The sequence below is a fragment of the Dermacentor albipictus genome, chromosome 5, assembly GCF_038994185.2.
Source record: "Dermacentor albipictus isolate Rhodes 1998 colony chromosome 5, USDA_Dalb.pri_finalv2, whole genome shotgun sequence".
Taxonomy (NCBI): Eukaryota; Metazoa; Arthropoda; class Arachnida; order Ixodida; family Ixodidae; genus Dermacentor; species Dermacentor albipictus.
Window position 1 is genome coordinate 160490492 of NC_091825.1, and position 14815 is coordinate 160505306.

A 14815-nucleotide genomic window follows, 5' to 3' on the forward strand; every position below is an offset into this window, starting at 1 on the left:
TGCGACTTTCACGGTCGGTGTAGTGTACGAAATTCCATTTCCTTGCGGCAGGGTATGTATCGGTCAGACAGGCCATTGCGTTAACGGTACGGCAAGAGAACGCGAGCTGTCGGTCAAGAATAAGATTAGTGCACATCTACCTACGCATTGCAATTTCTACACGTGTGGGCCAGAACTTTCCAATACTCGCATACTTCGTGGTATCAGATTCCTTTGCACGGGAATTAATGGAGATTTACTTTATCAATATGGGACGTGACGTCTGGGTCGTAAATACGTCAATGACTTTACTCAGCACAAAACACCAGTTTTTGGACTGCGTGATTGGATAAATATGTAAATTTGTTTCTGATTACAGTGCGCAAAGGTACGTGCGCAACTTGCCACCATCTTCTATAAATGTGATACTATCTGCTTCCAATAAACTTGGTTGCAAGTCACGCTCATTCCTGTCCTGAAGGTTTTTCCGTCCTCATTTGCGTCTTTATATTGCGTAATAAGATGAACGAACTAGCCCAGGCACATCAACAAGTATTGATACGTTATAGTATAGTGTTTTCAGCTTGATAAAAATTCTACTATAACGCAGCAAATACGTTACGACTAAGTGCCGTAAAGACGCATGTTAATAAAGGGGCGTACCATCTCAACTGAAAGTTATTCACATTCGGGCGACCTTCTGAAATATCTTTTTTTTAATGCGGCCCACTGAGTTACTCTGGTACACTGCGTTGAAGTTTAACAGATAGCCGAATGGGCAATCTCCAAAATTCTTGGACGTGTGCATGCAGCGTTCATTTTAGGGCGCAGTGCATAGCCATGCTCAAACGCAGGTACCTTAAATGTCTTCTCACCAGGCCACATAGCAAACACGTCGGAAGTCGTGACGTTCCCTCTGGGCTCGAGCACAATGCCGCAAGAATTTTTCAAATTGGTTCATTAATGCCGAGATAGAGAAAAAGTGTGGCTCAGACAATGAAGGTTACTTACGTGCGGAATGCGAAAGCATTATAGTCGCTTTGTTGAATTTTTTTTTTTCTGTGCGTTCCTTGTCCGCGCAAGCTCTCGCCTACGTTTACTCTGCGCCTCAGTGGGGCCAAATGAAAACGCATCTTGCGTATCAACGCGCTCGCTTGCCCGTGAGTTCATTACTCGAAGGACCACACAGCGGCATTCAGTTGAATATCAAGGTTTTTTGAGGCGAAAGCCTTTAATCTCTATGTTTCAAGGTCGCTTTGTGAGTTACAGAAAATATCACTTGACCGAAGGAAGGCCAGAAGCGAACCAAAGCAAGTCCAGCAGTGTATAAGGTATCATTAATGATTGATTAGTGATTGGATTAAGGTGGATTATGGTGGATTGGGGTGGATAAAGGTCGATTAAGGCGTATTAAGGGTGCTAAGGATTATTAGGGTGGATTAATGTAGACTGCAGTAGATTACGGTCAATGAGGTAATATTAAGGTAGGTTAGCATGGATTAGGGTGCATTATGGTGGAATAATGAGGTTTGAGGTGAAAACAGTAGGATTTACAAGGCTTTCGCCTTCGCGTCTCTTGAGCGATAGCTAAGGACATCTGGGAAATGTTGTTTTACACACTCATGACGTGGCGTTACCTCCTACCCATTGGCTGCGCCGTCACGTGCCCAACGACGCGCGCACTAGGTCACATGTTCAGTCAGCCAGATGGCTGCGACGTGACGCGCGCAATTACGTACACACATTAGTCAACGAGAACCGTGGAGCCACCAAAAGGCAAGTGTTATTCACCTCCTCAGGTCCTCTCCCCTATACATAAACTGCCAAGACACAACATCGACCTTCGCATGTACATATCTCGACAAGCACTTGCTCAGTGCATGTCACTCCCTCATTTAGGGGTAGATGCCGTTTCAGGCGCCATCGAACGTCTCAAACAAAATGCGCGATAAAAGGAGAAAAGCCTGTGACAATTTACATGTAGTGCGCGACCTATCTCTCACCGACTAACATTTACTCAAGCGCCTTGCACTCGCCGTCCTCGTGTGCGTGCTGGTGCGCCTCGTGCGGAAACGTGCGCCGTCTGGTTCTGTGCGACAAACAGAAGGGCGCCCTCGACAACGTCCACGCCGAGCACGGCCGTGCGCTAGTGCGGCCTACTTTATGCACTCTCTGCATGCGCCTGCTTGTGGTGTTTCATGCGAACACATTTGCATAACATGCACAGCTGTCCATTATGCACGTCCAAGTAAATCTCTCGAAAGACTATCATGTCTGTGTATGCCGTGATAGAAACAATGTCGTGCTGTCTAGAGCTCACGCAGTTAGTTAAACTAAATTAATTCTGGGGCTTACGTGCCAGAACTACGATGACCCGTCATAGTCTCGGCGCGGATTTCCGTTAGGAGAGAGGTTCTTAGACCTGTTCCTCACAGTAAACTGGCTGGCGGAAAGAGAAACACGGGGCCGTATTTCACATTCGTCTCGCTCGTCGTCATTGGCTCGTCGTTGGCCGCCGCGCCGCCGTTATCTCTTAAAGCTGCAACTCCACGCAGCGCGTTATAATGAAATAAGATTGAAAAAGGAAACGCTACAAATTAAGACTCATGTTCTTGTTTTTAATGTATGTACTGCAACGAAGCAACACAAATAGAGCCAAGCTAGGAGAAATCGCCTAATATGTTAGTGAGACTAACAATAAAAAGGTTATCACTTGTGGGTTTATCATAATATATGAATCAATGTGGTATTTGTCGAACCTTAGCCACAAGAATGCGGCAGGACGTCCGGTCACTTCTAGCGCTACAACAGCCGTCACCTGTTCGGCTCGCAGCAGTGCCAGGGCCTGCACAGTATTTTTTTCTTTCTTTCTTTAGGGGGGGGGGGGGGGGAGTACCTTGTCGTAATTGGACCGGTGACGGTTGTGCGAACAGGAAAACGCCGAAAGGGCTTATCAGTTGAAAGTGTCACCCGTTTGCCACATACGGCTTCTATTTGCCCGCAGTGGTTTGGCAACTTGGTCACAATGAACTGGTGGAGCGATCTGTGGCTAAACGAGGGCTTTGCCACCTACATGCAGTACACCGGAGCCGACTACATCCAGCAGCAATGGCGAATGGTAAGTGCGCGCGGTTGCGCGCAGCCGCGGAGTTTGGCCTCCGGCGGTGTTGGCGCGGCACCAGTCTACGTTGCCTCTACAATTTCGGATGGCATTAGTTAAATCAAGCCACATCATTAGAATCGTGGAAGAGAAGCCTAACCATGCCTGTATAAGCTGTCGAAAGGACGAAAGCGCTTGTTATCGACTTAGTTATTTACTATAAGAAAATTGACCATGCTCAGTACTACGAATGGCACGAAGCAACAAAATTTGCCAAATTAATGTAAAGCATCTGCGCTACCAAATACGAATACATTTTGAAACGTTATTTACGCAAGTCTACCATGGAAGAAGTGCGAAATAATACACACCATCATGGCGTAACGCAAGAATATAAAATTTTTGCAATTTGGTGTTTGCGTCCATCTCCAAAATTTAAAGCTCCCCTTACTTGTAGGAAATCGGTACCAGATTTTGATATGCTAGAAATTAAATTCAATCAATTATGCAGGAAGTACGAAAATTTTGGAGGTTATTTATTCTAACAATTGTAGATCAGGGAGCAAACGGGGATAGCAGATATTGTAGTCGACATTAAGAGAAAAAAAAAAGAATGGAGCTGGGCAATTCATGTAACGCGTAAGGCAAATAACTAGTGGACCATTAGAGTTACAGAATGGATGCCATTGGAAGGGAACTGGAGTTGATGACAGCAGAAAATAAGCGGGGTAAAGAAACTAGGGAATTTTCAGGTGCAAGTTGCAATCAGTTAGCACAAGATATGGTTATTGAAGATCGCTGGTAGAGACCTTCGTCTTGTAGTGGACATAAAGAAAATAGGCTGATGACGGTTCCAACAATTTACTTATGAGGTAACTTAGTCCAACGCCCGTATGGTTTCATAATATTCTATTGTGTGTATATAGAGCGCCATCAGGCTTGCCATAAAGGCTATTAATTGCATGCTCGTTCCTGATAATATTGAAAACCGCAGGCCAAGTAGGTTGCAATATCCGTGCTGTGCAAAAATCGCAAGAATGTGCTTTGCATGCTTTATTTTTACAGATGGACCTGTTTGTCGTTAACGAGATGCAACCTATCTTGAGAGCCGAATCCACGGTGACGGCACATCCAGTGTCGGTGACATCAAATTCAACGCATCACTTGGATGCACTGTTTGACAGAATTGTCTACAGCAAGGTGAGTTCTGAGGGTTTCCAGTCACTCCCATAGCCCTTGGGGGTAGTTGATTGGGCAAAGTCTTCACGGTTGTCGCTGTACGATGAATACTCTTTGTAAATACTCTTTGTGTTTTGACCTTTGTGTCTCTTCTGATTTATCTTCGGTTAATTTCCAGGCATCAAGTGTTATTCGGATGATGGTGCATTTCCTGACACCGGAGGTATTCATCCAAGGTCTCAAGGTGAGTTATGTCGTTGCAACTCAGTCAGAACGTTGACGAAAATGCAGCATTGTTAGCAGACAGGAATGGGTATTCTTGTTCTGATCTTGTTCGATAAGTGGCTAACCATTTTTTTTAAGAATAAGCATAGTGGCCACAGAAAACAAAAGGTTGTTTGGTGGCTTAATCATGAGTTCAGCGCCAGCATGAGCTCGGAAGAGCTACTTATGCTGGCGAAGTGCTAATAGATGCCAGATGTCAAACAAACCTTCTGATTATGCGTGAAAGCCTCGAAGCCATAAAGGATGTGTCGGTAGGTTCAGTTTCAGTGACGAGGACGGTGGTGTTTTAGCCGAAGGAAAACAAACCCTCTGGCCAAAGGTAAGGCGGTGACTGCAGCTTAGTTAAATGCCGTAGTGACGAACAGTACTTTGACGACAGTGAATATTGTGTGAATTACAAAATAAAGTAGAGGACACCGCGTACAGTACGCGTCGTTGGGGCAGCGTACCGGTTATTTCTATATGTATATGATGAGCAGTGTGTACGTATGAGCAATATGAAGAAGAGCGCCGGTTCAACAGTAACAGTTGACTTTGGAATTCTAAACAAACAGGCGAATACGTACGAAATACCTTCCAAGCTGCATATTCTTTGAAACACGTGTATTCGACAATGAAGTTAGGCCACTTGAATGGAAATTTTCTTTTCCTCTTTCATATTTTGAGGCAAACTAGTCAAGCCACTCTAGAGAACAGCCTTTTTTTTCAATATTTTGATCTATAGGTCAGCAGAACGAAAAATAATTTTTTATTTGATTTGATTTGAATTCGTTTGATATTGCACATAGAGGATCATTGAAGTTCAGTAAAGTGCGTTTCATGGTAATAGTGTTTTTTTTTCTCCTTTCAGTCCTATCTCAAGAAATACAGGTTCAAAAACGTCAAGCAAGAAGACCTGTTTCATGAACTCAGCGCAGTAAGTTGAGAATGTGATTACTCTTTCTTTCTACAATTTGTGATCCTTCTTGCAACGACTGTACGCTAGGACTGAGGATTCAAATGAGATGCCCGTTTTCAGCAGCACCCAAGTATGACGCAGCATGTACAGCGGATATTTGTTTCCTTTCTCAATAGAACCCAGTTTATTACAGTTTATTAGCAGCATTTCAATCGATCAGATAATTGTGTTCAAGAAAATGTCTACCTTTTGAGCAGAACTTGTAGTTGCTGCATGCAGTAGATTTGCGTATGGTCATTAGTCGAGCTCTGTCAATTGCGCTGAGCCGAACTTGTCCCTCAACAATTGAGTGCACTTAATAACCAAAAGCTTCACCCTGGCCGTTGATAACCAAGACCCACCCAGTCCCACCGTAGCACGAAAGCCGATGACGGCACAGTGCAGTACTTCGTTGCAGGAATAACGACCGGCATCATCACGGCATAATACGCATTCCATGCATCGGCATGGAACGCATATTATGACGGTGAACATGAGATAATGGTCATCTTAACACTGCACGCAGTGGTAGGCTATATATGTCACTGGTGAAATATTGTTATCAATACGGTAAATAAAATGCAAAACAAAACTGTTGGGGATGACACGAGCAGTGTTTTTTAGATGTTCGAACGTACGTCTTCGTCATTAGGCTTTTCATAACCGCTTACTTCGTGCAGTTGTAATGATGACACGGCATTTCCAGCCGTAGTTTGATTCAGTATTTGCTCTTTTTGCTGATGTGTATATCCTCTTAGGTGTTTGACGTAATAGTTCTGCGGATACCCGCAAGGTGTAGATAAGTACTTTATAAAGGGAAATGAGACATTCACCTAATTGTAGCAATTGCTACAAAGGAAACCATTGAGGGTTCCTCTAAAGAAAAGCCTCGCAGTTGAACAAAAATTCATCTGGGCCGGGGCTGGAACCCGAGACCCACGCCTATCCAGGTGTCCAGGGCAGCCGCTCTACCATCTACCAGGCGGCTAGCAGATGGCAGGGCGAAGTCGAACTTGTCGACAACTCGAAGCAAACGCAAGAGTTTGACGTAATAGTTCTGCGGAAACCCACAAGGTGGAGAAAAGCAATTAATAACGGAAAAATAAAGGAAAATTATTGTGCAGCGATTGCTACGATTGGGTGGATGCCTCATTTTCCCTTTGCTAGTCCTCTTAAGTGGTGACTAACAAATGGTACGCAAACCGCAGGCTCAAGGTAGTGAGCCCAAGGTGAACGTAAAGCGAGTTATGAGATCTTGGCTGAAGACACCCGGCTACCCCCTGCTGACGGCTACCAGGAACTACACCACGGGCACAGTGTCTGTCAAGCAGCAAGCCTACGCGCCGGCGGGGAACACTCAGAATGACACGTAAGATCTGCGTCTCCGGCATACACCCATTATAGGCCTCGTGAACAGGCGCTACCGTCTTGAAAAGTGATTTATATTAATACCAGATTCTGAAAATGTAAGTGAAGTTCCACTGCTTACTAAAATTTAATTCAATTTCCTCTTTAGTTCAATTCAACTCAATTTATTTCATACGCCAATAATTTGAGAGTGCAAGAGAAATAAGCCACATTATTGGCCGTTTGATGAAAGCTCAACACCACCCACCAACCCGCCCGAATGAAGATTTTAGGGCAAATTTACACCTTATACATAGTTTACAAATATCGTAAACAAAACAGGCAGAATAAACGAAACCAAGACAGCAAGACAGCACCAAACAGTATAAATGAATACATGTAGAATGCACGTATGCGCAAAGAAGAAGTGCGCAACATATATCTAACGAACAATCAAATAAATTCATGCACGGCTATAAAGCTCCGACACCTTGCTACTTCACCCCCAAAACAAAGAAACAAAAACTCATCAAGGTGGGAAAATGTGAACACGGGAAAATGTAACCCTTATTCAATTACAATCAATACAAAATGTGCAAATACGACGTACATCATAAAAAATATAAAGAAATAAACTTTTTTATGAGTCGAGTAGCCTTTCATATTCCATTAGTTGTTACGAAAAAAATATTCACGCTTAATGTAGCAAGGACTTGAAGATAACCTGACAATCTTTAAATCACAAGGATTGCAAACATAACCACGATACAAAGGGCACATAAACGTTTCTTACTAATCAATAGTCTGTGTTTAGAGATATCTAAAGTTTTTGGGTGTCAGAACGTATACCGGTTACTCCTTCCCGTATTTCATTTGATTACTTTGTTCATTTTATTTATTTGTCATTCATACATAAACTTGTAGAAGAAATTGTTGGGCCTGCATCCAAAGGGTAGTGGAAGCCCATGTTCAATACACATACGTATATTAGCAGCTATACTAAACAAGTACAAACCTAGTGTTTCTCAATTACTTACAGAAAAACAACCTGGAACATTCCCATCACGTACACGAGCATGTCAGAGAAGAACTTTGACAAGAATGGCAAGATAGAATGGCTCAACAAGCGAGAAGGTGAGTGCAGCACTTGCATGACATAGAGAGAGAGAACGTGGAAGCAAATAACCAGGCGCGAGCACCCCTGATCTGACTACATCTTCCATTACTCTGAGTCGACTTCGTTGATCTACAGTATAGAGGTTCAAGAGATGTTTACTGCAGTATTAGAGGTAGGGCACAAAAGAACGAAGACACTAGAAACAGGTATAGATGGTTTTTGTGTTGCGCTGTGAATTCAAACAATTCTTAAATACCACCTTTTGTAATCGCTGCCACCGTCACATTGGGAAGATAATGTCACATTATTGCAATAGTAATCGTATAAACCACATTGCTAAATAGTATGAACCTTGTTTCATAAAATGACGCAACTATAATTGAAGTAAGTGTCTTTTTAGAAGTTCGCGCCTGCTTTGCTGTTCCCTATAATATTTTAAAGACTAAAAGAGAGGCGTACGCGCGCGAGTAAGAAAGCCTGACGCAGCAAAGGGGGGTGAAGTTTAGGACAAGTGTGGTAGGACGAAGTACCACGTCCTATGTCAGCCGATGACAACGTCAATTGTAAGCTCCAAATGCAAGCGTGAACATAGTTAATTTATTTACGGGTGTGCAGTGATACGAGTACACTGCATACGGGTGTGACAACGGGATGTGATAGACGGAAGTTACAAGTGTGATAGTCGGAACTTGGAATCCCCCGCTCCTTTTTTTATTTCACGATGATGTGTCTGAATTCGACATCCTCCAGTGCACGACATCTGCAGGCTCGGAGTGACGCATGACGCCGGCGAAAGATGCTTAGAGCGAGTGAGACTATACTAATCTACGTAAAACCAAGTTAGGAAAGCAAACTAAGCTTGAACAAGGACACTCCCTCACCAGAACAGGAATTGGCTTCCCTGGTGTAGTATAGGCCACTACCTTCCTAATGATTCCTACAACTAAGCCATGGCCTTCAGTCCCCAGCAACGGCGGAGCACCTGACCAAGGCGTCGGTCAGACCAGTAACGCAGCAGAGGATGTTAAGAATCTCTGGGTCCGGACAGGCTGCCAATGGAAACTGACCCTGTCAACCTTTAATTGACGAACTCCGTCGAGTGAAGCTAGCTTAGCGGGACTCTTTGAGGAACAATTAGACATTGTTTGGGACATTATCGGCCTTAGTGAGATTAGAAGAACTGGTGAGGCTTATACATTGTTGAATAACGGCCATGTCCTCTGCTATAGAGGTCTCCTAGATAAGAAGCAATACGGGGTAGGATTCCTAATTGATAAGAACATAGCGGGCGACATTGACGAATGCTACAGCATCAATCAGAGGGTAGCAGTAGTCGTAATCAAACTTAACAAGAGGTGTAAATTAAAGGAAGTACAAGCCTACACTCCACCATCCAGTCACGATTATGAAGAAGTAGATCAGTTTTATAAGATGTTCAATTAGCGATGAGGAAAGTGTAAACTCGGTATACTGTAGTAATGGGTGACTTCAATGCAAAAGTGGGCAGAACGCAGGCTACTGAACAAGCAATAGGCAACTACGGCGTCGATTCTAGGAACGCCAGAGGAGAGATGCTCGTAGAATTCGCAGAAAGGAATAAGCTGAGAATAATGAACACCTTTTTCAGGAAGCGTAGCGTCAGGAAGTGGACCTGGAAAAGCCCTAATGGTGAAACAAGAAATGAAATTGATTTCATACTTTCTGCCGATCCCAGCATAGTGCAGGATCTAGAAGTGATAGGTAGGGTAAAGTGCAGTGACCACAGGTTAGTGAGGGCTAGGATTCCCCTCAATTTGAAGAAAGAAAGATTAAAATTGGTCAAGAAGAAACAGGTCAACTTAGGGGCAAAAACGTTAAAACAGACAAATTTAGGCTGGTACTTGCAAACAAATATGCAGCCTTAGAGCAGAGAGACGATGACGACATAGTGGTAATGAATGAAACCGTAACGAGGCTGACTTCAGAGGCAGCAATTGGAGTGAAAGGCAAGGCACCAAGTCAACCAGTAGGCAAGCTTTTCCAAGTAACAAATGGCCTAATAAAGAAACGACAAAGTATGAAAGTGTCCAACTAAAGAAAGATAGAATTCGCGGAACTGTCGAAACTGATCAGCAAGGCGAAAATAAGTGATATTCGAAATTATAACGCGAGCGACTGAAGAAGCCGTAAAAAATGGACGAAGCCTGAAATCAGTGAGACGGAAACTTGGCATAGGACAAACCAAGACGCATGCACTGAAAGATAAGCAGGGTAATATCTTCCGCAATCTCGAAGGTACAGTAAAGGAAGCGGCAGAATTCTATAATGACCTCTACAATACCCAGAGGAGTAAGGATGCCTCCATGAGAAGTAGTAATGAACAGGATACAGAAACTCATCCTATAGCTAGCGATGAGGTCAGAAGGGCCGTGCAAAACATGAAACGAGGCAAGAGAAGATGAAATGACAGTCAATTTAATGAAAGAAGGAGGAGACATAATGCTAGAAAAACTGGCGGCTCTCTATACGAAGTGTCTATTGACTGCAAGGGTCCCAAAAATTGAAAGAATGCAAATATTATACTAATAAAAAATGGGAGACGTTAAATAACTGAAAAATTATAGGCCCATTAGTTTACTCCCAGTATCATATAAAACATTTACCAAAATAATCTCCAATAGAATAAGGGCAACACTGGCCTTTAGACAACCAAGTGAACAGGCTGGCTTCAGGAAGCGATACTCTACAATGGATCACATCCATGTCATTAACCAAATTATTGAGAAATCCGCAGAGTGCAATAAGCCTCTCTATATGGTTTTCATAGATTACGAAAAGGCATTTGTTTCAGTACAGATGCCAGCAGTCATAGAGTCATTGCGTAATCAAGGAGCACAGACCACTTACGTAAATATGCTGGGAAATATCTATAGAGATTCCACAGCCACCTTAATTCTACACAAGAAAAGCAGGAAGATACCTATAAAGAAAAGAGTCAGACAAGGACACACAATCTCTCCAGTGCTATTCTCTGCGCGCTTGGTAGAAGTATTCAAGCTATTAAACTGGAAAGGTTTAAGATTAAGTATCGACGGCGAATACCTCAGCAGCCTTCGATTTGCCGATGACATTGTTCTATTCAGCAACACTGCAGCCTAGTTACAACAAATGATTGAGGACCTTAACAGAAAGAGTGTAAGAGCGGTGTTGGAGATTAATACAAAGAAGACAAAAATAATTATGAAAAACCGGGCAAGGGCACAAGAGTTCAGGATCGCCAGTCAGCGTCTAGAGTCTGTGAAGTAGTACATTTACCTAGGTCAACTAATCACAGGGAACTTTGACCATGAAAAGGAAATTCACAGAAGAATAAATATGAGTTGGATCGCATACGGCAAACATCGTGAGCTCCTGAATGGGAGCTTACCGTTATCACTGAAAAGGAAAGTATACAATCAGTGCATGTTACCGGTGCTGACATATGGGGCAGAGACTTGGAGACTGACAAAGCATGAGAACAAGTTAAGGACCGCGCAAAAAGCGATTGAACGAAGAACGCTAGGCATAACGTTAAGAGACAGAAAGAGAGCGGTTTGGATCAGAGACCAACGGGTACAGACGACATCCTAATTGACATTAAGAGAAAAAAAATGGTGCTGGGTACGTCATGTAATGCACAGACTAGATAACCGTTGGACCATTACGGTGATAAAATGAGTACCAAGAGAAGGGAAGCACAGTGGAGGACGGCAGAAGACTAGGTGGTGCCACGAAATAAGGAATTTTGCGGGTGCTAGTTGGAATCGGTTGGCGCAGGACAGGGGTAATTGGAAATCGCAGGGAGAGGCCTTCGTCCTGCAGTGGACATAAGAGGCTGATGATGATCATGATGACGACGTGCAGTGAGAGAAAACGTGTTTCAAATATCTCATACCTACGCACGCGCAGGGAAACTCAAGAGAAAAGTGGGAGGAGGCAACAAGTGGCTGATCGTCAATATCCAGCGCGTAGGCTACTACAGGGTCAACTACGACGTTTTCAACTGGAGACTCTTGCAGTCCCAACTAAGGGACAGCCCCGAGGTGAGAGAGCCACGGTCTAAGCGCGGCAGGGAAGCTCCATATGGCTCCAATAGACCGGGTCTAATCATGTCACTATTACGTCAGGCCTACAATCAGCGCCGATTTCCCCTGGCGATGGACGGCGTAAAAGTATAAACCACAAGCGAAACAAAAATGGCGGTGACGTCACGCTCGTCCCCTTTTGGTATCAGCCTTCATATATGGTCACTGACGTCTTTCTCACGATGGCCCGACGTAGCCATCTCGTCGTCTGACCCTACTTCGTCTGCCTCAGCCGTTACTTCAAACTCCGCAAATCCGGATGCTTCCGAAGTTTCCCGCGTTCGAGCGATCGAGCTTCGAATGAAAGCGGAAATTGTCGCCAAGGCCAAGGATAACGCTGATAACACTTAACAATACCCACAACACGCATGAGCGGCTGAGTCAGCTGAGCTGGGAAGCCGTCAGACGAAATTGTTAGACTTTTATTTCTTTTTATTTTTTTTATGTTGTCCTCCGAACTATTGTATAATTTCTTGAGCATTTCGCCTGCCTTTGTGTATAACTGTCGTATAAGTGCTGTTACATGAATCCTGTGTAAAATATCGAGTTGTCTCGCTATAATTATTTTTTCGCACTTCCTGCATGGGCCCAAGTCTAGCCGAGAAGGCTAAGGGCCCAGATGATTCCCATGTATTTCTTATTAGTCGTTTGAATAAACTGATTTTTGAATTTGAATTTGAAATTTCAGCCTGAGGGGTGAGGGAACGGAAAAGCGCTTTCGTTTCTTCCATGCACTAAAATTTGTTTTATTTTATTGTTATATCAACAAACTGCAACAGCAAGTGCAGTTGACACATCTAACTAGCGGTTGCTTCCTGGGAGCTGTTCTAAGGGCAACTTTTCCGCTCTCCCCGAGAGCTCTCTCTGCTCACCTTGCATGAAGGGTCAAGGCAGAGCGGAAATCATGTTTGACCAAACGCGCCGCATAATTGATGCGCTAATGTACAGTGGACGATGACAGTTACGGCCAGGCCGTTTAGGTACAATATGAGCAGCGTCGAAAAGTAATTACCGGCTTCCTTTAACTCTTAAGGGTGAACCAATGTGTTACCATGCTTAGATGGCTTACTGCTAGCGAGAAAACAGCGCCGTTTTTCCTGCACTGTTACGTCGCTATAGAGAAGCCTCAGGCAGACTTCCCGAGACGCGTGGCGAGCGATGAATTAGTCCGAAGACGTTTCTTTGCCAACTGAAGAAGAAGCCGCAAAGCATGGGTACCTATAGTCTATGCTCTTGAGCTACTGGAAAACCCGTTCTTCTTAGCGCAATCAGATACTATATAGACGGTCTCGCAATAATGGTGGTCAGTGCATTACATTCGGCAGGACAGTCAGCGTGGCACATCCTAAGGACATAAGCCTCGCCGACCAGTCTGAAACACTATCTGGCTCTTGGCTCACCCGTTATAGTTTTGTTGTAGTTCAGCCGTTGCATCATGTGGGTGTGAGCCACAATTTCCTGACACGCAGGGTCTCGGAAGACGCGTAAGACAAACGGCACGTGTAGCAGTAGAGGCTTTTTTCATCGAAAAGAATAAGGATTAGTGCGTGAGCGAACCATCCGTACCTTTGTTTCCCACAGAATTTTCATTTCTTGGGGCAAGGCTTTAAAAAATGTTTCCGTTGCTTATTAATGATACGTTTAGCTTTCATGTCGGTCACTGCGCATGCGTCTCCTCGTGTAAGTATACGTTACATTCGCCGAAGAACAGTTGTAGTGAGCGCCGAATGTGTGTGTGTGTGTGTGTGTGTGTGTGTGTGTGTGTGTGTGTGTGTGCGTGCGTGTGCGTGTGTGTGTGCGTGTGTGTGTGTGTGTGTGCGTGTGCGTGTGTGCGTGCGTGTGCGTGTGCGTGTGCGTGTGCGTGTGAGTGTGTGTGTGTGTGTGTGTGTGTGTGTGTGTGTGTGTGTGTGAGAGAGAGAGAGAGAGGGGGGGGTGCGGATGCGTATGTGGGTGTGCGCGCGATGTGAAAGTGCGGCGGAAGAACGCCATTCCAGCCGACCAGCACCGTGGTCTACGGTTCGGAAATACATGCGACCTGCAAAAATTGAAATGCTCTATTTTGCAACCAGGTGTTTATATGCGACAAACTATCACAACAATTTCTGGCAATGTCATTTTCATGTTCCACGTAGTTTTGTTCTTGCGCCATTCTTCTGTTTCCGTGTAAGAAACATTCCTAATTTTTTTTTTCTTCTTTTTAATAGGCAATACACATCTTGAATCGGGCACAGCTCATTGATGATGCCTTGGACCTTGCAAAGTAAGCGCTGTTTGAAACACTGGTAAAGATTTGTTAACAAGTGTTAATAATACTAATAATAATAACAAGTGTTCATACTTACCTGGTGCCGGGGTAACCGTGATCAGCGAGGCGGTGCCCCCAGGGAGAGGCGCGGGCATTGCACTGCGCCCGTGCTGGCCCCTGCCACTACCCCAAACTGGGGCAGATGGGGCATGCAAATTTTGGTAGGGGGGGGGGAGGGGGGGGGGGACTGCGTGTGCGCTATCCCCCTATCCATATCAAATTCCAAAAATAGTTGCTCATTGTGAGGTGTTTCTACGTGTCATATCGGCGGGTTTTCGTGTATTCGTACACTGGAAACGTAAAGGTTTAATACTTTCAAGACGAATATTAAGTTAAGCTGTATTAGCCAGTTACGCTTTTGCAATATTAAAACGGCCACTGTTACTGTGAAATGAGGTTTTGCAACCCAGGGAAGGAGGGAAAACTAAAGACGGGAGGCGAAGCCACTCTGAAGTTCCTGTGC

General features: G+C 44.3%; 1 protein-coding gene and 1 pseudogene across 2 annotated transcripts in view; both read left to right on the forward strand.

Moving 5' to 3' along the window:
* Positions 1 to 14815, forward strand: part of LOC135916347 (aminopeptidase N-like) — a 54519-nt gene that overhangs the window by 21905 nt on the left and 17799 nt on the right. For both annotated transcript variants that reach the window (XM_065449699.2, XM_065449701.2), the window contains exons 8-15: positions 2984 to 3097; positions 4145 to 4279; positions 4437 to 4502; positions 5394 to 5459; positions 6689 to 6849; positions 7867 to 7961; positions 11872 to 12005; positions 14252 to 14307. In XM_065449699.2, coding sequence (XP_065305771.2) covers positions 2984 to 3097; positions 4145 to 4279; positions 4437 to 4502; positions 5394 to 5459; positions 6689 to 6849; positions 7867 to 7961; positions 11872 to 12005; positions 14252 to 14307 — 827 coding nt within the window. The remainder of the gene's footprint in view (positions 1 to 2983; positions 3098 to 4144; positions 4280 to 4436; positions 4503 to 5393; positions 5460 to 6688; positions 6850 to 7866; positions 7962 to 11871; positions 12006 to 14251; positions 14308 to 14815) is intronic.
* Positions 14382 to 14560, forward strand: LOC135916360 (U1 spliceosomal RNA; annotated as a pseudogene).